Source organism: Lissotriton helveticus, chromosome 10 (assembly GCF_964261635.1).
Source record: "Lissotriton helveticus chromosome 10, aLisHel1.1, whole genome shotgun sequence".
Taxonomy (NCBI): Eukaryota; Metazoa; Chordata; class Amphibia; order Caudata; family Salamandridae; genus Lissotriton; species Lissotriton helveticus.
Genome location: NC_136071.1, coordinates 187,400,279 through 187,427,211, shown reverse-complemented (window position 1 = coordinate 187,427,211; position 26,933 = coordinate 187,400,279). Strand labels below are relative to the sequence as shown.

At 44.7% G+C, this 26,933-nt stretch overlaps 1 protein-coding gene across 1 annotated transcript in view; it reads right to left on the bottom strand.

Moving 5' to 3' along the window:
- Nucleotides 1-26,933, bottom strand: part of DNAH3 (dynein axonemal heavy chain 3) — a 660,573-nt gene that overhangs the window by 621,006 nt on the left and 12,634 nt on the right. The window contains exon 2 of the mRNA XM_078665068.1: nt 22,267-22,368. Within this exon, the coding sequence (XP_078521194.1) occupies nt 22,267-22,368 (102 nt within the window). The remainder of the gene's footprint in view (nt 1-22,266; nt 22,369-26,933) is intronic.

Sequence of the window (26,933 nt, the reverse complement as noted above, 5' to 3'; positions counted from 1 at the left end):
ACACCGTGTTGTTCTTGGGCTATGAGCTCAATAATGAAGGTAGAGGCTTAGCGCCTATCTTCTTGGAGAAATGCGCATGTTTGCGACCCCCAACAACCCAGAAAAGCCTTTTTATGCATTGATACAACCAACTTTTTCAAAAGCCTGCTGGCTTCCAGAACAATCAGCTATACTGCAATCTTTCCAGTCATTTCTTCTTCAATCTAAATACTTGTTAACACGTGATACCCACACAAACCTAGTGATAAGAATCGTCCCAGGCGCTGTGGGTTTCACTTACTTGAAGTTGAATAAAGGTGACACAGTACTTATTGCTTACAAATCACATTTATAAACTTCTGCCGAGATGCGATTTTCCAGTGTTGAAAAAGTCTTGACAGATGTGCAGATGGCGATCTTGAAAGAACGCGCACTGGCACAGGGGAAACACATTTTGGTGGTGACACCTTACTCTGCACTTGAAGCAGTGACAAAGGCAAATGTACCAAACTCAAAGGCCTTGCATCCACGTTAGATACAGTGGGCTACTTCTTTGACATCTCCCGATGTCACCTTTATCTTTGACTCCTCGCTTCAGACATAGGAGTTCTTGCAGTATGAATTTGTTCATCCTCCTCCTCTGTCTATGTGCTTGTTTGAGGAGTACGATTGTATCATTTACATTGATGGTTCGGCCCAACCGGCAACAAGTTCTAAGCATGCGTATTTGGCGGCCTGTGCAGTTGTGGCTGGTACCATGGTGAAGGATGAGTTCAAATCCAGTGTTGTGCATACACAAGCATTGGGAGACTGTACAGCCCGATTGGCGGAGTTGCACACTTTGGTGCTTGCACTAGAGTTTGCGGATCCTAATGTGACTACTCTAATTGTGAGTGATTCCTATTACGGTGTTCAAGCCTTTAATGACAACTTATTTTTTTGGTCTCAGAATGACTATCGTGACTCCAAGGGCAGCGCAATTAACCATAAGATGCTTTGGGTTCGAGTGGCAGATCTTAAACAACGTCTGCCGCTCACACATGTTATACATACTCAACGTGTGGGCGTGCATGCTGTCGGTTATAGTTTGGCTGATGAAGCAGCCAAGTGAGTAGTAGCCACATGTTCCGTTACAGCCGTTACAAGATCCATGAATCAGATTGATAATGAAATCTTGGCAGCTATTGATGCTACAGAGAAGGGTGGAAATTACCCTCAAGGGTTCCTTTCAAAGTATTCTTATCATTTAAGTCCCGACCAAGTTCCTTATGTGAGAATAAATAACGTTGGTGACAGGTTGATTTCCAACGTGTACAGCAGACCTTCCTAGATAACAGCCGTACACAAAGGCATGACTTCAGCACATGCTAGAGTATCTGCAACGGTTTCTATTTTGCATTAACGTTACTGGTGGCGTGGTTTATATAAACAGACCCGTAATTATGTACTTTCTTGTGACATTTGTCAACAGATTAAACCTTCTACAGTCACACATCCGCCACTGTAAGTAAGTTTATTGTTATGCATAGTTAATTAAAACCAGTACAAACATTTTGCATTAAAATTTTTTTTAAATATAATACAAAGTTTGATCATTTTAAAATCCGCCACTGACACAACTCTGCATTTCCAATAGGCCTTTTGGCTGAGTGTATCTTGATCACTGCGGTCCATTTTCTTCGGATACTGCTTATAAGTACATCTTAGTTGCAGTTGATTTGTGCACACATTTCGTGTGGGTTTGGCCACAACGCAGTGCTCACGCTCGAAATGTCATCAGGGATTTGCGTGTCTTTGTGGGAATTTTTGCATGTGGCACGTTCCATTCTGACAAAGGTCCAGCGCACGCCTCTAAGGTGTACAAGTATGCAATGAAGTCATCGGGGGTGCAGGTGAAATTTTCATCTCCATACAGGCCTGAGGACAATTCAGTTGTAGAGCGAATGAACCATGACTTAAAGCAATCCTTGACAGCTAAAGTCTTAGGTACTGACAGGAACTGGCTAGCCGATTTGTATGGCATACAACATGCACTTAATAACCTCACTAGAAGATCTCTGGGTGGGCGGACCCCATACGAAATGCTCTTTAACATAAAAATGTTTGTTACGGACCTTGATGGTCTAGACATGGCGACGGCAGCTGCAACCTTTGACATAGATAATCAATCTACTATGTTACAGGACTTACAAGAAACCTGTGACAGACTTGCAAAAGAACATTTACCCTCTGCTACAGATGCTGCACAACATATTCCGATAGTTGGCTGGGTACCTAAAGTTGAAGATCTGGTCTGAGAGAAGGTGGAGAACAAAAAGGAATTTGGCCCCTCTTATCATGCACCGGTTCCAGTGCTTGACGTGAAGGGTACTCGTATAGTCATTTTACCACGGTGGACAATGTCTAGCTACAACATCTGGCCGATTCTGAATAGTATTACACCTGCTGCATCGTATGCAGCACTTTCAAGGAATCCTGTGATTGGTGCGTCTGGTCGTGCACAACACGACACTGCCGTCGAGATGGACTCTGTTACACATTCCTTGCTAATACCACCAACTTCCCCCGGTACAGAGGAAACTGAATATGCTTATCCCACAAGTGAGTCAGTGCCTGGTTTGCAACCGACTACACTTAACCAGTCACGACTCGACTCGACATCCATTTCATCATTTGGCCCTACTAAATTCAGTATTTCGTCTCCTGGTTTAAACAGACTTATTTGGTCCCTCCTTGGACATACGTCTGGTTGGTGCTGATCCTAATTTTCTGTTCATGTCCATTGGTTTTGTGAGTCTTTTTCTTACTCATCCATGGTCACTACTTGCCAGAACGCTCTGCTGTTCAGTTGGTAACTGGAACTTTGGCTCCACACTAGTCTTCTCACATCATAAAACGAGACCTGACTTTTGTTAACATCTCTGCCTTTCCAGTGGCTGACGGCATTGTCTGGGATGCTGTGGATTACTAGATTCATGGTCCAACAGAGATTATTGATGTAGCAAATGTACTTCGTGTTTCAATGGGTTATGTAGTGAAACAGAACATTCATTCAGATGATTGGGTTGTGCAAACAGTGCAATCTTTATTTTCAGATTTGAAGTTTTATGCTGCCTTTGATGCTGAAGATTTGTATTTAAATACTGCAAATTATGATGATTTATATTGTTACCAGCATTGTGGACACCACTACTTGCATAAGGCTAATACATTTAGAAATGTTTTTAATTACACACAATGGGAACATTGCCCAACTCCATTAGAAGGTAGCTCCAAAACCCTGTTAAAGAAATTTACATATTTTACGGATTTTGACAGGTCCAACCCGGAGTCCTTTTATATTAAATTAAACATTTAATCTACTACCAAGGTAATGTTAACCCATACGAAATTATTATATTCCAATGCGTTTATTGATAAATTGTCCGTTGGCGGCTATGAACATTGGAAGGCCACCATTGATTTAAAATCTGTTTGGGGATACAAATCATGGCAGGTTTGTGGCACTGATGCTTTACATTGCACGTGCCTCATCCCAACACAAATTCTATTTTTAACCCGTTGCGTGCTTCTGTCAGCCAACGGCCGTTGCGCGCACTACCTCTGCACACGCCTGTTGGCCGACGTGGCCCCGCCCACTTGATTAAACCACTGCACCACGGCGGACTTGCTACCGCGGTTAAGCGGTTAAATTATTCTATTTATCAAACTACCTGTTTTGGTTAAGCCACTACAACACAGATGAATGTCCCTACCATTCCTAAACTGACTCTATATCAGAACTGGAGCTTGCATACAAATTATTCCATTGAGGAACTCCAAGTGTTATTTCAGAATATAACGTTTAACGTCTCAAGTTTAGATCCGCTAGGATGGTTAGTTTGGCAGACGACTGCTGATGCCTGCCAACTTCTTTTCCATAACACAGTCCCTGTTACAAACAAGATAGGCTAGATCCACGTTTTGTAGATACACATTCGGTTACCACGTATTCTGTGGGAAAATTGTGTCAAAATTGGTTACATCACTCATCCCTATCGTCGGTGAAACAACATTTGTTGTTGTTATTTGATAACATTGATTTGGCCGACTTTATCAAGGGCCCTGCTGGTCCAAGATCAAAAAGGTTTATTTACACGGCCTATAATGAAATATGGAAACTTTCTCAAATTGAAGCTGCATCACGCTTAAGGGAGATAGATCAAGCAAATCTAGAAAAGGTACTGGCTGTTGTTGACAACAGTATTAACACACTGTCTTCCCGCATTTACACATTAGATAATATTGTTTTATCTGTTGTCGATATTGTACAAAATGATGTATCTATGTTGTATCATGTTCAGAATCAATTACGTTCAATAATGCAATTTGCATGGACTTTACAAACACTGAAAATGGGAAAAGTGCCATGAGATTATTTGAACGCAAATGCTTTGTTTTTACCTTTTAATTTAACTGACAAACAACAGTTTATGTCCATGAAGGATGCAACCTACACACTTGTATATATTGAGATGATTGACCCATTACCCTTCTCCGTGGCTGAAACTGACTCTGCTGTCTGGCTTGTCCACGGGGTTATCTCTTTACCGATTCCTTTTTTTATATTTACCTCCTGCATGAGGCATTACCCGATAGGTTGCTATGAACCCCTGGGCAGCGCTTTCCTCCATGAAGTGTGGTCTTTGCCTTTTACATACAGGTGTTTGCATGAGGACAAGGAAGTATACCTTACAGGGGAATCTTGTGACTCTACATTAGGTTGTTCCCTTGTCTGCAAAAACATACAGTTACACAGGGCTTGTAGTGTTACCGCCCCAAATCTTGTTTTAAAGGGTATTCCAGTACCGGCTATCAAACCCACTTTCACCGTGCTTTCTAATGGTAGCTATCATCTTTTAAATAATGAGGAATGTAGCGGTTTGCTTGCTGGCATACCGTACATTGTAACAGTTTCACAGTGCGTAGTTTCCTATAAAAATTTGCTTTTCCCACCCCTGCATGGGAGGCTCGATACTTCGATTTGGCCTTGCATCCCAACTTTGAAAACAGACTTCATTAAGTTGAGCAGAATAAAAGCGCTATTATTCCAGCAGGAGGTCCCACTCACTTCTGCGCGCGAGACATTTGTCTTGCAGAGAGCAAGTACAAATTCCGAAATTCAAGCCCTTTTAAATACAAACCTTCCACAACATTTCAGTGAATTAATTCATCGTATCTTCAATGCGTCTATACACATGGCCTGGTACATTTTTTTTAAGTTGTGGGCTCTGGCCTTGTGACTTCTTTTCATACTATATTTGGTGTAATACCAGCCTTTATTCATTCTATTTTTTCCAACATCTTTGAGGGATTACCTCTACTGGTTACCATAGCTGCTGGTGTCTTCCTATCCTATTAATTTGCCTGCTACGCAATGGCTGCACCTCTTGTGGTCCTACGCAGCCCAGATTGGCTACAACTGCTCCGTGACCGTATGCTTGAGTGCTATAGCACGTTGCCACTGGCGATAATTAGCTTGGCATATAGACTGTCTTTCCGCTTTGCGTACTACACTTGCGTGCAACCCGTCTTTTTATGCTTGGAATGCTTCTTTGAATGGGCTTTGGATCTCTGTCTCTGCAATACGTCATCTCCCGACCTAGATTACGACCTGTTGATGAGTCCCTTAGTGGCCCATGAGCAAGAAGGCTCCGGGATTGGATTTCTGGCACGCGTGGCCGCGCTTGGAGTGTTGGCACAATGGGATATCTGTGAGGCGGCGCAGGATTTCCTACAACGTAGCTACATTGAATATCACGCAAGTTGTCCAACGATGGTGCTAGAGGCACCCACCTGTGAAGATCATGAAGGCTCGTTCTGCTTATTAAATTGGATGACATCTCTTTTTTCTACCGATGTCAATGATTTCCGATTGGAAGCCGCTGCAGTTTACCGCTCATACACTCTGATGGATTAAAAGGTTTGGCGCTCATCTTTGCCAATTTTTTTATGATATATATATTTTTTATGGCACTTCCAAGCCCGAATTTTATTCTTTTTCTGAATTCGATAAAACTATAGACGTGCTTGGAATCTGCTACTACTTCTTGAACTCTGTGTTCGTCCTCTGACTACATGCGATGGACTAACCAGGGAAGGGTGTACTGAGGATATGGGATTCACTGCGTACATTGTTAAGTTAGCATAAGTTAGTATATGCTTGGCCATGTTGCCGCTTTTGCACATGTTTCTACATGACTTTGGTTTCTCAAATCCTCTGCTTATACCCACTCACATGGGAACTGTCTGTCTTTCACATTTCACGTTTCTTGCTGAACTCTGTGGTCTTCGTCTGCACAGCGTGTTCAAGGTCAAAAAACAATGTGATCTGTTAATCTGCCTTGGTCAGTCCCACCCATGTTAGACATAATACTACCACAGCTGTACTACTGAAAATCAAGTGCTTTTAATATGGCATTGCAGGTATGTTAAACACTCTAGGAAAACCTTTCCGAGGAGAAGAGCTGTGTTTGGTATGGGTCCCCCAGACAAAGCCCAGAGGTCTTCTATAATTATCATTAACTAGTTCCTAGCACGGGGATGGTGGCTAGGCTCATTAGGCCTTTTTTCCACTAGCTTTATAAAATGATATCCTGTCCATATTTTATGGAATTTTAACAATTCTCACTATATTGAGTTTATTTATTTTGCTGCTAGTATTGGCTTGTGTACTGCATTATAGAGCACGTTAGTTAAAATAAACATTTTAAACTATACTGTGTATCTGATTACGTATGTTGTGGACAAGTGTGAGTGAGTTAGCAAAAGAGTGTTCTTGCTCCCACGATTACTGAGAGAGTCTGAGTGGATCACTGACATAATATAGAATGACAAAATATAGACTTACCAAAATATAGTCACCAAAATATAGAATGTCAAAATATCGAATTCATATCTACAAACAGGTAAGTACAAAAATATCGAATCCAAAATATAGTCTGTAAAAAATATAGTCAGTCAAAATATCAATTTTTTTTAAATGTCTTAAAAGTAATTTAAAATTAATGAAATAATAAATATAATTAACTAAAACATACTTAAAAATACTCAAATAACCTTAAAATTAAGATATAATTAATTTAAGTTATTAATAAAACATGTACAATATTTTACCGTAGGATAGCAGGAGGGTAACATTTAATATTACCACTCCAGTGAGTGCAACAGTAGGGAAAGCGTTGGATAGCGTAGGGGTAAAAAATACTATTCCCACTCCAGTGAGTGCAACAGTAGGGAAAGCTTTGGATAGTGTAGGGGTAAAAAATACTATTCCCACTCCAGTGAGTGCAACAGTAGGGAAAGCGTTGGATAGCGTAAGGGTAAAAATTACTATTCCCACTCCAGAGAGTGCAACAGTAGGGAAAGCGTTGGATAGCGGGAGGGTAAAAAATACTATTCCCACTCCAGTGAGTGCAACAGTAGGGAAAGCGTTGGATAGCGTAGGGGTAAAAAATACTATTCCCACTCCAGAGAGTGCAACAGTAGGGAAAGCGTTGGATAGCGTAGGGGTAAAAATTACTATTCCCACTCCAGGGAGTGCAACAGTAGGGAAAGTGTTGGCTAGCGTAGGGGTAAAAAATACTATTCCCACTCCAGTGAGTGCAACAGTAGGGAAAGCGTTGGATAGCGGGAGGGTAAGAATTACTATTCCAACTCCAGAGCGTGCAACAGTAGGGAAAGCGTTGGATAGCGTAGGGGTAAAAATTACTATTCCAACTCCAGAGAGTGCAACAGTAGGGAAAGCGTTGGATATTGGAAGGGTAAAAATTACTATTTCCACTCCAGAGAGTACAACAGTAGGGAAAGCATTGGATAGCGTAGGGGTAAAAATTACTATTCCCACTCCAGAGAGTGCAACAGTAGGGAAAGCGTTGGATAGCGTAGGGGTAAAAAATACTATTCCCACTCCAGAGAGTGCAACGGGTAGGGAAAGCGTTGGATAGCGGGAGTGTGAAAATTACTATTCCCACTCCAGATAGTGCAACAGTAGGGAAAGCTTTGGATAGCGTAGGGGTAAAAATTACTATTCCCACTCCAGAGAGTGCAACAGTAGGGAAAGCGTTGGATAGCGGGAGGGTGAAAATTACTATTCCCACTCCAGTGAGTTTAACAGTAGGGAAAGTAATGATTTAATATATTATTAAAAATAAATTAAATATCAAAACCAATAAAACATTAATTGAAATTAATAACCAATTTAATATTATGTCATAATTAATTAGAAATACAACTACATATTAGTTATTAAAAATAACCTATTCATAATTATTTAACAAATAATTAATTTTCAATAAAAAAACGAATTATTAATAAAAATTAAAAAATTAACAGTAAATTAATTATCAATACACAAAAAGTATTTTAATATGTAATTATTTACAATTACATTACTTCCCACCCTATTCCCCTATAAACCCACATCCCACTACAGAAAATACATTAATACAATTATCATAATTATCAAATATTTAATTAATACAAAATAATTACCAATTAATAAAAATTAATTGCCAATTAATAGAAAATAATTACCAATTAAAAATTAATTACCAATAAATTTAAAATCAATACAAATAGATAAAAAAAGTATTTACTTAATTACAATTAAATTACTTCCCACCCTATTCCCCTATAAACCCACAACCCGCTACAGAAAATAAATTTAGAAAATTAACATAATTAACAATTAATCAATTAATACAAATTATTTGGCAATTAATAAAAATTAATTACCAATTAAAAAATAACAATAAATTCAAAATGAATACCAATAAATAAATAAAAATATTTAATTAATTACAATTAAATTACTTCCCACCCTATTCCCCTATAAACCCACAACCCGCTACAGAACTAGAAAGCAAAATTTAATTAAAAATTAATAATAATTGCTCAAAATTAATATGTAATTTAATATAATTAAATTACTTCCCACCCTATTCCCCTATAAACCCACAACCCGCTACAGAATTAAATTACTCAAAAATTAAATAACATAAAATTCATTACTTAAAATACATTAAACATACATTACAAAAATTAATATACACTTTTCACACATATACTAACATACAAAACACTTTAAAAAAATTGATATTATTAAAAAATCGATATATTTAATGCCTATATTGTATACTTCGATATTTTGACTTCTATATTTTGAAAATCGATATTACTTACCTTAAATTCGATATTTTTAACCACTATATTGTGTCCATTCGATATTTTGTCCATTCTATATTTTTACTTCAATATTATGTCCATTCTATATTTTGGAATCGATATTATGACTGTTTACCAGTCTGAGTTACATGTTCTAGAATGTCTAATCATTGGTAGCTTCGCTGTAGTACGGAGAACGAATGAGACACTATACCTAGTCGGATTGGGGTTTCTGGGCACTAAGGTGGGTGGTTGGTAAACCACTGTACACTGAGGTCTTGCGCATAGTTCTGTGTATGTGCAGAATCCCTGCAACACTATTTACCTCTTCCTTTCTCTCTCACTCAACCCAACTCTCCATATATTGCTGCTCATAGACTTACTTTCTTGAGCAAATTCCTTTCTCGTTTTCTAGGTTGGAACCTTCATTTGGTTTTACTTTTGATGCGACATTTGCTGCCACCAGTGCTTTGAAACTTTTCGACTTGCCCACAACCTAAGCTTAGAATATGGGAATGGTATCTTAACCCACTTTGCATATGCTATCTTTAAATAAAGTGTACTTGCATTTGCCTAATTTAATTTCCTGGATTATATTCATACATGCTGTATTCAGGTGACTACTGATCTATGCTTACTTGATTTGATCTGACATTGTAATTTTACTAATTTGTTATTAAATCTCCATGGTTTGCAACATTTCTCATTTCTGTCTTTAAGGTGGAGCAAAATATGCTTCACAGTGATTCAAATGTTCAAAAAAGATGACTGAAAGGCTCAGTCCAAGATGACGGTCCATCTCAATAAGTGGAGTGTGGGCCGGAGACTTCGCCTAGTTTGCACAGTGCAAATATCATCCTTATCTTCCCACACTATCACATCTTCCTGGACCACACGTATAATCCAGTTCTGTATTAACCAATAAGCTTAAATCCATCCTAGTAAAGTCTTGTGCACAATGCATGCTGCTTGAAGCACTGTCCAAGAAGCGGCTGGGCCATTATTTCCACTTCAGTATGGGTGGTCTTTTCCATATCACCGTGGAAAACAGTTGAGATCTCACTGTTACCAGCAACCTGGTGACTGATTGTCCATGGCTGCGCCTGGCTTCGACCTCTTCCCATCCCATATTTCACCAGGCCATCCTTTCTACATTTGCATGGATGTTCTCCTGAGGAGCTGCGGTGAGAAAAGCAGCATAATGTGCATGGTTAGTGGTGAACTAGGAGAACCCGGTGTGTAACATTGCTGCCACTGCCAGCAGTTGTTTATTACAGTGAACCCAGTTTGGATGAGCATCTCCAGGAGGCAGCCACTAAGGGAGAACAATAAGGGGTTCACGCTCAAAAGATGCTAAATGTTTACCTTCCATTGCTTGTAAATTGTTCCCTCCATAAAGCAGCATACATTGGTCCACTGCACACACTAAATCCTTTAATGCACCTTAGGTCACATACACAAATAATTATTAGCATGCATTTCCACACAGACATTAATGTGCATAACACACAGGCAAACACACAGTAATAAACCACATATGATCACACTTGTTCAGCTGTACAAAGAACCACACATACAGCAGATGCAATATATTGCAAGTTAAACATGTACCAATCAATATTTCTCTAATGGAATAGTCAAATATCCTGAAACCACTCTGACGGCACTAGAGCTGTAGATAGCAAAATAGCTGTTTGCTTTGGCATGTGAAGCTCCTGGCTAGTATGCTTGGTGCAGCAGGATCTAGTTAATACATAACGTTTTTCAATGGCACAGGCTTTGATATACTGTTTGATCCAAACACATTACAGTAGGTCTTGCCATTAAAACAAGCAGCACTTTCACCCAGAACAGCACAGACCTATTGGCTTTGTCATTGCTTGTTTCTTTTGCTGCCCTAAAATATGGACTTTTTAAAGGAAACTATGGCACATGGGACAGAAGCCCTCCCAGGGAAATTGGGTGCTTTCTTGAACATCACAGAGAGAGAGAGGGGGGCGTGGCTTAAGCGCCGACCGGGATGGCTGTGTGAGCGAGTTGCTCCGCGCCGAGTCCCACTAACATCCTGATAAAAGTGCCCCAAAAGCCCCTGGCAGCGTGAACTGGTGGCGCGAGGGGTTGCTGACCCAGGAGGGAGAGTTAGGACCCGTCGAGACCCCGGGTGAAGCACGTCGCCGGACCTCGGAGCCGGGGAGGACCCGATCGGCGGACAGAGACAAGATGGCGGCGATGGTAGACCGGGAGCGCTAGCGGCTGAGCGCAAGGACGGAGTTGGCGTGCTGCAGGCTGCGGGGCTAGGCGAATGGAGCGGAGATCCGAGGCGGGGAGCGCTGGGATTGCTCCGGTGCTGCAGAGACGGCCCGCGGCTGGGATCCGGCGAGGACGGTGCCCCTCCCCCTCCTGTTCTCTGTGCCCTGGCGAGAGGGCCCGGAGCCTGACGGCTTGGCGGCGGTTCTGGTGGCCTATGGGAGCTGCTCGCCGCCGTGGCAGCTGTGACTGGGCGGCGAAGCCAGTGGTGATTCGGGGACTAGCACACTGGGCTGGAGGCCCCTGAGGAGCTGCAGCGGAAGGCAAGATGGCGGCGGCATTGAGCACGGACCCGACGCCTTGTAGATCCTGAGTGTCCAGGGGTGCAGCTGGACTCGGAGGGGCTCAGGGCCTCTGATGACAGAAGGCGGGGTCTGCCCAGCAGGGGGCGTGGAACATTGCGCTGATGGAGCGGTGGTCAACGAGTGGTGCAAGTTATATGGCACGCTGAGTGGGGCTGGTTTGAGCGGTGGGCCCGATTTTCCCTGGCCCACGCCTACTTGACTTTCTGGCAGTGCGTGCAGGGATTGCTGCCTTGATCCTTGTGGATACTGGAAGTGCTGTGACCGTATTGGTGGCACTAAGCATCGCACGATCGTGGCACTGTGGCACACGGCTGTGCACGGTAAAGGGCCTACGAGTACCGGGTGAACAGGTTGGATCTGGGGTAGTACATACTGATACGATCGTCCCCTGCCATCGGGCAGTGCTGGGAGGCACCTGGATCGGAGAGGTTTGCGGGGGTCATCACGGTGAAAGGTGATCGGTGGAGGTGGCCTGAGTGGCGCGGCCTGCGCATTTACGATGGCGACGCTGGATGCTGACCTCCCTGCGCCACGGGGGCAGGAGGGCGGGATGGTCTTGGCCCAGGATGGCGGCGCTCAGGCCCCGATGGAGGCCTCGCCACGGGAACAGCGGCTGAACCAACGCCTTGACGCCATATTGGAAGCGATCGCTGTTACAAAGGACACGCTGCACCAAGACATAGCACAGGTGGCGACGGGGCTGGGCCAACTAAGGGCGGACCACGCCAAGCTCTCTGATAGAGTGAAATCGAACAAACAACTGCTTCAGGAACTGAAACCGGCGGTGGTTACCGCGGAACATAAACTGACAGATATCATCGGCCGTCTGGCGCTCCTGGAGCGACGAGCGGAGGACGCGGAAGGTCGTAACCGGCGGAACAACGTGAGGGTAGTGGGGCTTCCAGAGAAAGTTGAGAAAGGTGATGCGGTGTCCTACATGGAGTCCTGGTTCCAAACGGTTGTGGCGCCGGAGGGTCTGTCCCCCTTCTTTTCCCTGGAAAGAGCGCACAGGGTTCCTGCCAAGCCGCCCTTGGAGGGCCGACCGCCCCGACCGATGGTGGTCAAATTGCTGCATTATAAGGACCGTGATCTGTTGATACAGATGGCAAGATCCAAGGGTCCTTTCCAGGTGGACAATAACAAGGTCAAGATCTTCCCAGACTACACGCAGGAGGTACAGCGGAGCAGAGCGTCCTTCTTGTCAGTGAAGAGGGAGCTGAGAGAGGAGGGGATTCAATACTCCTTGCTTTTTCCTGCCAAGCTGAGAGTGCTCCTTGATGACAAGACTCACTTTTTTCACACCCCCGACGAGGCTTGGTCGTGGCTTGAACTGTACCGAGCGGGGACGGATCGTGCTCACAAAGACGGCAGGGAGCGGCAGAAACCAGTCAAGCTTAGAAAATCACAGCGCATCCGCTCCCGCAATAAGCTCCAAAAGGCAGTACGAGACGCGCAACTACTGGCCGACAGAAGAGATGCTCTGGCGGCTACAGCGGCCATCACAGGGTCACAGAAGGAGAATACATCTGGCAGATCGGAATCGGAGGAGGAGGAGGAGAAGACCGGAGGGGACGATTCAGATGTGGGGGGTGCGAGGGGGCCGGTGGTCACCCCACAGACATCGGATGATATGTTTAATGAGTGAGGCTTGACCCTCATTAAGGACTCTGGGATGCCTATCGGCACGAACTCTCCGGACCTTTTATTGGACTGCCAGGTATGGGGCTGCGTAAGCAGTTTGGGACGGCGGGTGTGGGATGGCAGCTCTGCCGACCTGGTTCGGTGCTCCATTGCCCTCTTTGGGCCCTTAAGGTCCTCTGTGGTGATGACCACAGGTTAGCGTGATGTGCGGGGTGTTTAAGGTTTGGAACGGGACTGAAGCTGGGTTATTAGGTCCTGTCCTGGGGTGGGGGGTTAAGGGAGTTGTGGGTAAGGTTTTGAGGGGGATGTACAATTGCTGCGAAGCGGGGGTCAAGTGTTGGCTAGTGCCACTGTGTGGAACAGCACTTTATGGGGACGTTACCTAACTTGAAATGTGTTACATGGAATGTCCGGGGTATTCGCACGATGGTGAAACGTCATAAGGTACATGCCTACTTGGTGAGAAGGGGCGTTCAGATAGCGATGCTGCAGGAAACTCACCTGACTAAGAAAGAGTGCGAGGCTTTACAGAAGAGGTGGCGGGGCCAGGTGTTTGGCACGACCTACTCGGCATTCGCCAGAGGGGTGTTAATTTGGATACGGGCGGGTACGCCGTTTCAAGTCACGAGTCAGCGGGTGGATCCCGAGGGTAGATATGTAGCAGTTGAAGGACGTCTCTGTGGTAGGGAGGTGGTGTTGTGTAACATATATGCCCCCAACTCTGACCAAGCTCGCTTTTTTGAGGGTTTATCATGTTCGCTGGCCTCTTTTTTAGCGGGCCCTATTCTACTGGCAGGGGATTTTAACTCTATCACTGATGTGCTGTTGGATAGGTCACACCCACCTCTGGTCGACTCCCCGATACGCCGACTGGCGACCCACAGGAGGGAATGGCAGGAAAGGTGGGGTTTGATGGATGTGTGGAGGGCGCAACATCCTGAACTCAGAGATTATTCGTATTTTTTCATGCTACACGACCTACATGTTAGGCTAGACTCGGTGCTGTGTGGTGGCTCCCTGGCGAATGTGGTGATTCATTCTGAATATCTATCTAGGACCATTTCAGATCATAATCCCCTATTGGTTTCAATGCAGTGGCAGCAGGTGAGATCGGCAGTCCCATAGTGGCGACTGCGTCCGGACACGCTGGAAGACCCAGTATTTAGTGACACGATTCGTCAGGGCATTGACTGCTATTTTTCGGACAATGGAGGCTCAGCCTCAACCAGATCGATTGAATGGGATGCGATGAAAGTGGTGATCAGAGGGGTGTGCATGGGTAGGTTCTCGAATGTGAGAAAGACTGTTTTGAATGACCTTGCGAAAGCGGAAGAGGCATTGAGAGGGTTGGAACAGCGCAGACCCGAGCGATCTGAGTTACAGGAGCGATTGCTGCAGGCTAAAGAGGTGGTGGCGACTGAGACGGAAAGACTGCGGTGCTATGATTATAAGTTGTATGCTGTCAAGGTGCATGATGAGCGGGACAAAGTGGGCACGCTCCTTGCCAAGCTGGCTGACTCGGAACTCAGGGGGTGCCCGATTATGAGTATACGACGCGAGGATGGAGAAGTAGTTTATTCTCAATCTGCAGTATTAGAACGCTTCAGGTCTTACTACACGGGACTCTATGAATGCCACCTGGAGGCGGAGGCCTCGGAGATAGGTGAATACCTGGTGCCGATCCCTCTACCGGTAATGGATACTGAGGATGCGAAGGATCTGGGAGGCCCTATAACTTTGGCAGAGATAAGGGGAGCGAAAAAACACATGGCTAGAAACAAAACTCCGGGTGTGGATGGGTTACCGATTGAGTTCTACGCCAAATTCGTGGATATATTGGCACCTAGACTGTTGACGGTATACACGGAGGCGAAACAGATGGGGTGGCTACCTGAGTCCATGAGGGAGGCACTGGTGGTGCCGCTGTTGAAGCCGGGTAGGGATGCGTTGGACGTGACCTCTTATCGCCCGTTGTCTATGTTAACGGTAGACTACAAGATCTTGAGTCGCATCCTGGCTACCAGGCTCCTGCCGCAGATGACCACCCTGGTGCATAGGGATCAGGCGGGCTTCATCCCGACCAGGAGTACCTCGATGAATATTCGTCGTCTGGTCCGAGTCATTGCTGGTGCTGATACATCGGCCCGGGACCCTGTGGTGCTGGCAGTAGATATTGAAAAAGCGTTTGATACCCTAGAATGGGAGTTCCTGGATGGAGTACTGATGAAATTTGGAGTCGGGGAGGGGTTCCGGAGTTGGGCGAAGGTGCTCTATTCGTCGCCGACGCCGCGAGTACGGCTGGGTCCTATTGTGTCTACGGCCTATCCGGCCCGTAGAGGAACGCGACAGGGATGCTCGCTGTCTCCTTTGCTATTTGCTCTGGCGATGGAGCCGCTGGCAGCTCAGGCACGATCGGGCACCGTGTATGACGGGATAGTGCAAGGACCTGAGTCGCACTACATATCACTTTATGCAGATGATCTGTTGCTGTACCTGGCGGATCCTGGGCGGGCTCTGGAAGGTGCGGTTGACATGCTGAGTAGATTCCGGAGGCTGTCAGGCCTCAGAGTGAATTGGTCCAAGACCTGTGTATTCCCATTGCGCAAGGCTACGCTCTGTCCGCGGCTTACAAGACAGGTGGCCTGGGAACCCTCCTGTTTCACCTACTTGGGGGTGCGCATTTACCATGAGGCAGCGGACCTCTTAGAGGGGAACGTGGAGCGCTGTATTCGTGCGCTGAAGGGTTGCATGGACTTCTGGGCTTCCCTCCCTCTCTCCGTGCTGGGTCGGGTGGCTCTCTTAAAGATGGTAGCACTCCCGCGGCTACTCTATTATTTTCGAACATTGCCGGTGTGGATCCCGCAGAGGGTCTTTAGTGGGTTGAAGACTTTGGTGACCGGCTTCCTTTGGGGCCACGGACGGCGCAGGGTGGCGTTGACCACTCTGACAAGGCCCAAGGCCGAGGGGGGGATGGCCGTCCCCGACTTTGAGTTATATTATCTGGCAGCACAACTTCAGGTTTTAACACAGAATGTAGCCAGGGAATTCCGGGGTCCTGATCACGACCGGGGGCTTGGCATCCAGAGACATGTCTTGTCCTATATCATACTGCAACAGAAACTGGATGCGACGGGTCTTACGATAGAGGAAAGAACGCTGCAACTGTGTTGGAATAGGAGCCTGAAGAGGGCGAGGAAAGACCGGCCATATGCGCCGGAGCTACCGCTGGGAATGTTGACAGCGCTACCGCACGGGGGCGATTGGTCCCAATTGCTGGCGTGGGAGGAGCTGGGCCTGCAGATGGTGGGAGACCTCTATGTAGAAGGGACGTTAGTCCCGTTCCAGACGTTACAGGAGCAATTCGGATTGCCTGACGGTACATTCCTACTGCACGCAGCAGTGGTAGCAGCGATGCAGCGCTATTGGGGGAGAGGGCTGACAGAACCGGAGGTGACCATGGCATGCCAGTATGTGGTAATGGCCGCGGGCACCGTCAAAGCTGTGACCTGCCTGCATACCAGAATGTTGAATGAGGGACTGGTTCCCTTGTCGGCGCTAAAGTCGCGCTGGGAGGTCAGCATAGGTAAACCCATACCTGACACCATATGGAGCCAGGTATTGCATCGGACATGGAAGGGAACGAGGAACGCGAGATTTCAGCAGGTGCATTTTTTCATTGTGCACAGGGCGTACTTGACTCCGGACAGGTTGAGACGGCACTTCCAGGTGCTTGACGCCGGGTGCCCGAGATGCATGGCACCGGGGGCAGATCTAGATCACCTGCTATGGGAATGCCCGAAGTTGGGGGAGTACTGGCCGGAAGTTGGGGAACTCCTGAATACTGTTACGGACAGGGAGGTAGATTTTGATATGGCAGCATGCCTGCTCCTCTGGTTCCCACACACTAAGAAGACTAAATTAACGAGCAAATTTATTGATTTAGGGATCATGCTGGCACAACGTGAAATAACGTGGCACTGGAAGTCCAAGGAAGGCCCATCAGTGAGGAGATGGAGGAATGAGCTGTTGAAGTGGGCAGGCTGCGAGGGTGTGATCAGGATGCGTCAGGCAACTAGGTCTGGCAATGAAAAATGTCTGGAGATGGCGAGGTCCTGGGAGCTAGTGGTGCAGGCGTTGCGGGACTATATGACTGACGATGTGGAAGAAGAGTAGAGGTAAGACGGAATTCCATGGGGATCGAATGTTTATGTGTGGATCCTGATGGGTGATGTACGTAGGTGCTCTGAAGGTTGTGGGTGCCCGCATTAGCAGCAGTTGTGGGGGGGGGGGGGATGTTTAAGGGGTTGGTGGCTCAGCACAGCGAAGCAGTTTATTAGACCTAGCAGGCCCGGGGAAGAGATGGACAGGACTTGCTGGGAGCGTATGAATGTGCAGCCTGGGGCTTGTAGATGCAGGGAGGGGAACGGGTGTTGGGGGGTAAAAGCAGATTACAAGACGTTACTGACCTGTCGCCCGAACAGGGCACGCACTGGGGTATCTACCGGAGATTGACAATTTGAAGCGCCGCCCAGCCTCCGGGATGTGGGCTAATTGGCTGTGTACTATACTCCTGTCATGTTCCCAAAGGGGATGCCACCAGTGTATTGGTTGGCCTATTGCGTGATTTTGTCTATACTTCTGCAATAAAAATATATTTCAAAAAAAAAATCACAGAGAGAGAGAGCGCAGTATTCAGATCATTGTTTAAACTCCTGCATACCATCTCCCCAACTCAAATCAAGATGGAGTGACCAACTCCTTACACAATGAGCTAACCTCCTAAATTATATGCACTCAGTATGCGGAGAAAAAGAAGGTTCCTTAAAAAACATCGTCTGGCTTGAATCCGCAAACAGAAAATATTTTGGGCCCATCAAACCACTGGGCCAGTGCCTTTGCTGATGTGCTCGGACTGAGGGGTGCCGCAGACTTGGGGAATCTAGATCGGCCGCACCCTCAGTTCAAAGCAATTCTGAATAAAACTGATAAAACAGAATTTTTTGCATCAGATTTTCGGGCCTTTAGAAAAAGAGAACATGCTTCTTTAATTCTCATCAGCTTGACCAGAGAGGTATTCAGAAAATACATTATGGAACCATTTTCATCTTGTCATAAAATTCAATTCTGTCAGCTTCAGATGGGCTGCTTTACATCTCTAGATCTACTACCCCCATGAGTATGTCAGCCACCCACCAACACGTGCCGGCTATGTGGCCTTCTCCAGGAACCGTTTGCCCATCAGCTCTGCATTTGTCCTGCCTCTTTGAGGAACGCAGAAGATTCCTGAGGCTTCAGTCGATTAAAAAAGGGATACGAACTATTCCAGATGCTGTTAACTATCTCAGCCCCAGGTGACCTCCAGACTTATAAAAAATGTGGATATATCAGACAAACTATTGAGGAATAAAATCATGGCTTTAAAGGCTCCAGCTCCGTAGGGCCAGCCTCAGTGACAAAGTCGAGAATTACGCAGCCATGAGGTGGACCAAGGACAGATAGCTCTACATAGCTCCAAATGACATGGTAAAAACTTAGACGCAACAGAGCAAATGGCCCACATTAAAAGTCCCATCGTTAACAATATTCTATTATAAACCAAAAACCGAAATGTTCAAAATGCATATGGCTTCATCATTCAACTGCACTGACCCTTATGATATGGTTTTTTTTTTTTTAAATGTATAGATTTTTTTTATCGAAGTTCTTGGGGTCATTGAAACAGAGCATACAGGCATATACTACAATAATCTTAACATAAAACAAAATTTACAAAAAATAAAGGCAAAGACAAAACATACTTTATAATCTTAAAGCTTTTGTTCCATAATTAATCAAAATATGATCTCCAAATTTTATCGAACTTTCTCACCCCTCCCATTCGTTGTGCAAAAAGTAATTCACTCTTTCTAACTTTCTTCATTTTTTGAAACCACTCCGGAAACAAAGGTACCTGTGTTGACAGCCAATTCTGCAATATCAAGGACCTAGCCACTGCCATTACTATATACACCAATTTTGCCAAATGGTCTGCAAGTTTAAGATCGGAATCATAACCGTACAGCATTAATTTAACATTACCCTTATGATATGTTGTTAATATTCTTGCTCCTTTTTTAAAAATTGATTTTTCATGTTTAGTTATACATCAAAATTGAAACTTTTGGGCTGCAATTATATTTTTCATCTTAACCACAAGAGAAATAAATGAACCACAATATGTCAACAGCTCAAGTAGGCAACTTTACCTTTTACATATCAAAAACTTTTTCTATACATGGCCAGGCATTCATTCAATTCTAGGGCACATTCTCCAGGACCAATTACTGTATCAAACTTTTTTGGGGCATCCTCGGCTTCGGTATATTGTTTTTTCAGCCTCTATAAGACAGTTGAGTTTAAAATGCCATTTTTCCTGAGTTGGATCTCCTATGCTTGTTCACTTTTGAGCTATATCTCTACTGGCCACTGGCAATGCTACGTTCAAAAATAATTTGTGAAATCTGAAAACCTCCAGGTCGTCCCAGTTCAATTCATTTGGTATTCCTGTTTTGTGCTTTACCCAAAATATATTTTTCCAAATGTATTTTGTGGCATAGCCATGTGTTATAATCTGGCTACTTGCACACATCCCCTCAAGCATTCTGCTATAATAGAATAAACAAATAATTCTAAGTGGGTTTTAGAATAATAGCACTTGTGTGATATTTTGATCTTCACAACTCAAAAATGTACTTTAATGGGCACTTTTCTCTGATACATTAAGGGCCTCTTTGCAATCATCAACTTTAAGGCTCCAATGTCTAGTGTATTTATGGTATTATTTAAAAATGTTTTATATGCAAATGAGACTACTTTGATTTCCATTACATCAGAATCAAATGGTGTTCTGATGGGGACTAGTCAAGTGTCTCGTCCCCTGTTTTGACATATTTACATATAACATGACGTAATTGGAGATACCTAAAAAATGGTTTCCTACTTTTAAGATGAACGCAGCGTCCGCTTCAGGGATACTGTGCTTTCTTTCAGCTTTTAATTTTTTTATTAAACTTGAATGCTGATCGCAGTGCCCGCTTCAGGGCCACCGCGCTCAGTTTAATAATTTCTTTTTTTACCTTTGATGTTGAGTGTGGCGCCTGCTTCAGGGACACCGCACTCTGTTACATTTTTTTTTTACTTCAATGGTGAGCGCAGAATCCACTTCAGGAACACCGCGCTCTGTGTAATTTTTGTTTTGTTTTTAAACTTTAATGGTGTGCGCGGCGCCCGCTTCAGGACACCGTGCTCTGTTTCTTTGTTTTGTTTGTTTGTTTAATTTTAATGGAGAGCGCAGCGTCCGCTTCAGGGACACCGCGCTCTGCAATACAATAGATCTCGCTTTTGCCAAACGTTGACCTATTGGTATTGTAAATGACAATTGCTTTTAAGATTATGAAAGGCATTTTCATTTACAATGCCAATAGCTCAAAATCTCACAATTGAAAGACCGATTGCATTGCAAATGCTTGTTTATTACATGGCAGGTGGTCACTTCTTCCATGAGCGAGACAATTATCTCGGTCATCCCAAAACCGGTCAAAGGCCCAAAGCATTGTGGCTCCTATCGCCCTATAGCGTTACTAAATTTAGATGCCAAGTTGTACTCGAAAATATTGGCAGCCAGATTAGACGATTAGACGATTTACTCCTGGATCTGATCCACCCAGATCAGTCCGGATACATCAAGGGTAGACAGACACTTGACAACCAACGGAGGGTGATCCACCAGGTCGGAAAAGCTACTAAAAAATATGATACCGGCTTTCCTGTTGGAGTGGATGCCAAGAAAGCTTTCGATTGGGTGGATGGGTCCTATTTATTCCATACCCTACGGAGATTTGGTTTCTGTGACCACTTTATTGCTATGGTTAAGGCCAATTATGCTATGCCAAGAGCCAGGGTCCTGATTAATGGGGTCAGTTCTGAGCCTTTTCAATTAGTGAGGGGGGCAAGGCAGGGGTGTCCGCCATCACCCTTGCTATTCGCTTTTAGCATTGAACCTCTGGCAGCCATGATACGCTTGGACGCCTCCGTTTGCGGCATTAAATTTGGCACAAGCAGATGATGTGCTACTGTCAATTACCTCTCCTCGGGCCTCTCTAGAAGCCCTTCAAGCCAAATTAAGACATTTTGAACAGGTGGAGGGTTTACGTATTAATTTAAACAAATCTTTCCTGCTCAACCTGACCTTACCAGGGCAAGAAATGGACATGATTGGGGCATCTACCTCCTTTCAATCGACTCGGAAGGATGTCACATATCTGGGCATCAAGATCACCCCGTAAATAACAGATCTATACTGTGCCAAATATCCATCATTATTGCTACAATTGAAAAATGATCTTAAAAGATGGGCGCCCATTTACATCCGTATAAACGGATCTATTCAAACAGTTAGAACCACAAAAGACTTTTAAAAAATTTGACTCCTAACCTATTTAACTCTAGCAGGCTACAAAAGAAAAAATCCTTTAAAAGGACGGATTCCCATCACCCGCCAATGGTGACATGCTTCATCATCTGGGTCTCCTCATAGTGTCACACTAGTATGCAGGTCAAAGAGAGCCAATGGTTAAAAGGGCAGATGAAAAGTCCACGCTGTGTATACTGTTAGCAATAGGTCTGTTTGACAGCTGTGCTACCTAAAAAAATGCATTTGAGTTGCAAAAGGGAGCTAACTGTTCACAAACACTTAGAGGGGTAAATATGTTATAATCTGGCATACAAACAACGACCATGAACTGCTCTATCAGCGATCATGGCCAAACTTTGATTCCAGGTTTTAACCTACCTGATATAATTCGGAAGGCTCTTGAGTGGCGCTTGGAGGAAGAGGTGGTAACCCAGGCAGTCCCTTAGAATGGCTCATGTTGTGCACTGAATCCTCTTTCGACTAGTAAAAATAAAAAAGGATTGCTCTTTCACAAACAGATTTGCAACATTTCAATCACATCATTGACAAATCAATGGTTTATGACAAAATCTATACAAAAATTCTTGGGCACTGTTCTTTGATTTATGTATTTTACCCTGAATCATGGCACACAATCTTAAAAACAAGTTCCTAAAGCACAAATAGACCTAATATTTTTGTTCTACACAGCTTCACATAATTTATGAATGAGCTGGCTACAAATATATATTCACAGCAAAGCTTATGATTACAAATCTTAAATAATTCAGTGAAAAAATGTAGGTTCAATGATGTTATGTATGAGACTTAATAACTAAAAACAATTGGCCATCTATCTCCATCTTGAGGCACCTCAAATCAATGCCTGTTTCTGAGATCATTTGACTGTGCTAGTGTCTTATGGTTCAAATGGTAGCAATAATTATAACAATTGAATTTCAATAGTTTTTATGGCTCAGCCATAATGTTTCTTAAGACAGTTTTTTTCAATTAATATTTTTGGGTTTTTACTCCTTGCTTTTTTTGGGGGGGGGGGGGGGTGTGACTGTATCTTGTAGTTTGTTGTCAGCCAAAATTGATAACATAAAGGGGCCGTTTCCGATCCTGGAAAAACGCTGTACAAATCGTGGTATGGAGCGTTTTCCCCATACAACTCGTACTTGTAAGGAGGCCACTACAACCTAGGAAGTACGATCCGTACAAATAGACGCCCTCCATACAAATTGTAAAAAAGACCATACAACTCGTATATACAAGCGATTCCGATTCGGATTGCTCTGTACACGACGTTCCCATGTATTCCCGGCAGCAGTTTACAACCCAGCCAGTACGATTCGTACAAACGGCACTCCGTACGGCTCTTTTTTTACAAGAGCCAAAAAGTGCCGGAAAAACCTTGTACATCCCGAAAACAGTATGAGACAGACCCCCTCATGTATGCGTCGTACACCCCATGAATACAGGGGTACGGTGCGTATGTACGGTGCGTACGGATGACACGGAAAGTGGGGTACGGTGCGTACATGCGCGATGTTGGGGTACGCACCATACACATGCCTCGCATGTGCGCCTCATACCCCTATAAGACCCGTACCCCGGTATGAGTCGTACCCCCAGAACGAGTCATACCAGGGTACGAGGCGTATAGGGGTTCGCTTCGTTGCCCGGTACGAGTCATTCCCCGTATACAGGACATTTTCCATACAAATCGTATGTTGTGCCAGCTATTACAGGTTGTCCAAGTACCGAAGTTTGCATCCTTGTAACAAGTACCATGGGAGCATAAAGTGGCTGGGGGAACATCCTCGGACCTCATGGAGGATCTGGGGTCCCAGTGGGAAAGATAACTGCCCCACAAAAGAAAGAAAAGCCCATAATTGTGTTGCATGGTTCGCAAATCCACTAATGGATTTGATAACCCAGATCTGAAGTTTGATTTGCAATTTGATTTTTTTGTGAGTTCTGAAACAAAATGTAAATAAATATAATAATCACAGTGCATCTATGCATGGTAAAAGACTATGCACAGTGAGTGAGCAATGTGGTAACAGGGGCTCGTCCAGAGCCTGCTGTCTATGCCCAAAACCTGTGCACAGCAGTTTTTGGTAGCACAGACGCGGATATAGGGCCATCCCAGAAGCCAGGCATGCACCTAAAGCCTAATGTCCATCAGCACTGCAGTATGTGGCATGGGAGATTGCACAGAGCCTGGCCACAGACCAGGCACTGTGCACAGCTAAAAACCCGTGTAATGGACTTGGAGACACTGGCCCTGTGGCCAGAACTTGCTGCACATGGGCATAGGTTGTGTGCCGCATGCTTGATAGACCTGTAGAAGATTGTGCACAGTTATCTTGGTAACACAGGGGCTAGGGCAGTGCTTGGCCATGGCCAGACTCTGCACAGAGAACCTGCTCGGCATTGGGTAAAGGCTGTACACATTGGGCTCGGTGACATAAGGTCTGGTCCAGGCTTTCCCATATGCCAGCCCTGCTCCAGCACCTACTGTGCATGTTATGCACCATACATTATATAAACATGAAATATGGATGGAGCATTTCATATCGTAAAACAAAAAATTACGTCATACATCATAACGTAAATGACATAATTCATTAAGTTACATCATAAATGGTGTCACTATAGCTGGCCCAGTCAGGGTATTCCGTTACGAACAAAAAATCTTTGATACAAAACACAGCATTTTTAGGCATAACAAATTATCACGATCATCACTGGAAGCAACATGATCAGGAAACTGCAAATCTTTATTTTTGTTTTGAATTGACTAATAAGAATGCAAGGTCTGCCTTTCACCCATTGGCAGAACAAAAGGGACCCGAGACTAAGCATGGATGCTGGGTGCAAAAGCCATGCCCTGCACTCGCCCTATGCTGCTCTTTGCCCAAATTCTTGTGCAGTGAGTTTTTTCATGCTGGGGTTGGTATCTTGCGTGGCTTCATGGGCAGGCCATACAGTCAACTCCCACTTGGCATGGCTGAAGGCTGTGCATTGGGGATTACGTTCATATGGAGGCTCACCACAGGGGCGTAACACAGACCCCCGCAGCCCCCGCGTTGAGGGGAGGCCCTGTGCTCTAGGGGGCCCCTCACTCAGCGGAGGCGGAGCCAGCAAGCTTCTTCATATGAATTAAATGATGGTGCGCACCGACCGCACGCCCGGCGTCCTAATTAATTAAATGGTGGTGCGCAAGACAGCGCAGAGTCAGCCTGAAGGCCAGGCCTTGCATTCTATTCTGACTGTGCACAGCTGAAGGCAGTGTACAGTGGGTTAGCTATGTCCAAAGCCTTGAGCCTTGCTAAAGGCCAAGTCCTCTGCCTAATCTCTTTTGCACATGGTCAAAGTCTCTGTAACGTTACAACCTGTCCGAGAGCAGTATCAAGAACTTACCAAAGAGCATGCATGTTAGAAGCTCTCCTCTTACTACTGAAATGTCTTCCATGCTGAGCGTTTGCACCGCCCAGTTCGGTCTGGCATCCTCTCACTCAAAGTCACCCAAAGAGGTGTTCCACAAGTTGCCTGGAGCCCCAGGCATAAAGGGCACCAGCGAGCCTTTGGAATCCAGCGAGAAACAAATATGCCAAACTTGGGCTTCTTCATACGCTAAACAAATACCATGGCATTCATGAAAGAGGCATGGCCCTTTAACCACCACTTCCCAAGATGGTGGTCTTTCTATAGATGCTATACAAGGTTCCGAACACAAGAAGAAGTAGAGCCTTTGCCTGTGTTGTTGGTTCCTCTTTGGATCATATATAAGGCTGGCCATCGCAAGGGAAAGATGATTAGCAACATGTTTGTCTCCTTTTTTTATCACATTTTTGTCCCTTGCAACTGTTTTTGTCCCAGACTTCTGCTTCTAGCAGATGGATCTTCTCTATGCTTTGAACTCCTGCTTTGCTCATTTATCCTTCCTGATGTCAAGAGGACTTTTGGTGTCTAGCTGATTTCTTCAGTATTCATCTACAGCTTCTATGAAGAGCTACAAGACTGCCAAGGGGAGGTTTCCATTTCGGGAGTTGTTCCTCCTAATTTGGATCCTTTCAAAGAGAGACTTGACACTTTTCACATTTACTATTCAGTGTTGGGTGACACTGTGGCTACTTGGAGAAGTCCGCCTTTTGTCAAGCAATCAAAAGGGAATTCAAGAGACCTTTCTGCGTCCAGTTCTTAACATCTGCCGTGGTTTATGTCAACAAGCAGGATAGGCCCATTAATAAATAACAACACGAAAACAACTGTGTCACAGTGATGGTGGTGATGGTAAGATTATATGATACCATCAATAACGTCATTTGTGATGTCATCTGAGAGATGCAGAAGCCCCCACAATCACGAGTACACTGTGTACAACTAAAATGACTAGGAGCAAACTGTGGTTTTTGCCCTGTGTCGACTCCTTATTCCTCCCTCACTCCTTCCAACCCAACTACATGGGGCATTCAGCAGCTGGTGTAGGAGTAAAAATCCAGAGGCAGCTATGCTCAGCTTTCAGTTGCATGTAGCTCCTTACATATTTTAATGACCCTCCTAAAACATTAGTCTACCTAACCCACTTAGGAATTCACAGTATGTAGACTGGCTGCAAGGCTCCCACTCCTAACCTCCCAAACAGTATACAGTTTACTTGGGATGTATACATTCTGGGACAGTTGTGCATCTCATTAATGACATGATTTGAAATATCATCAGTGATGTCATAGGACATGTCATTTGCGATGCCATTAGTGGTGTCATAAGTGAGGTTGAGGGAAGAAGCATACTTGCCAGGCAGCACACCACAGAAGCCCTACCATTTGAGTAGAGATGGCAGAAGTCACTGTTGTATAGTTTGGTCTTGTTTCAGTGCGCCCAGGCCTTTTTCCTGTGAATCAATGTAATCTAGTTCTGGCTGGCCCTAGTTTCTGCCTCATTTGGTTTACAAAGATGCTGCAGTGTGTTTGAACCACAAGCAGAAGTGCCCAGCATAGTGTGAGGACTGTAGTGCAGTGGCTAACATTACCAAACTGACTGGAATGCAGCTA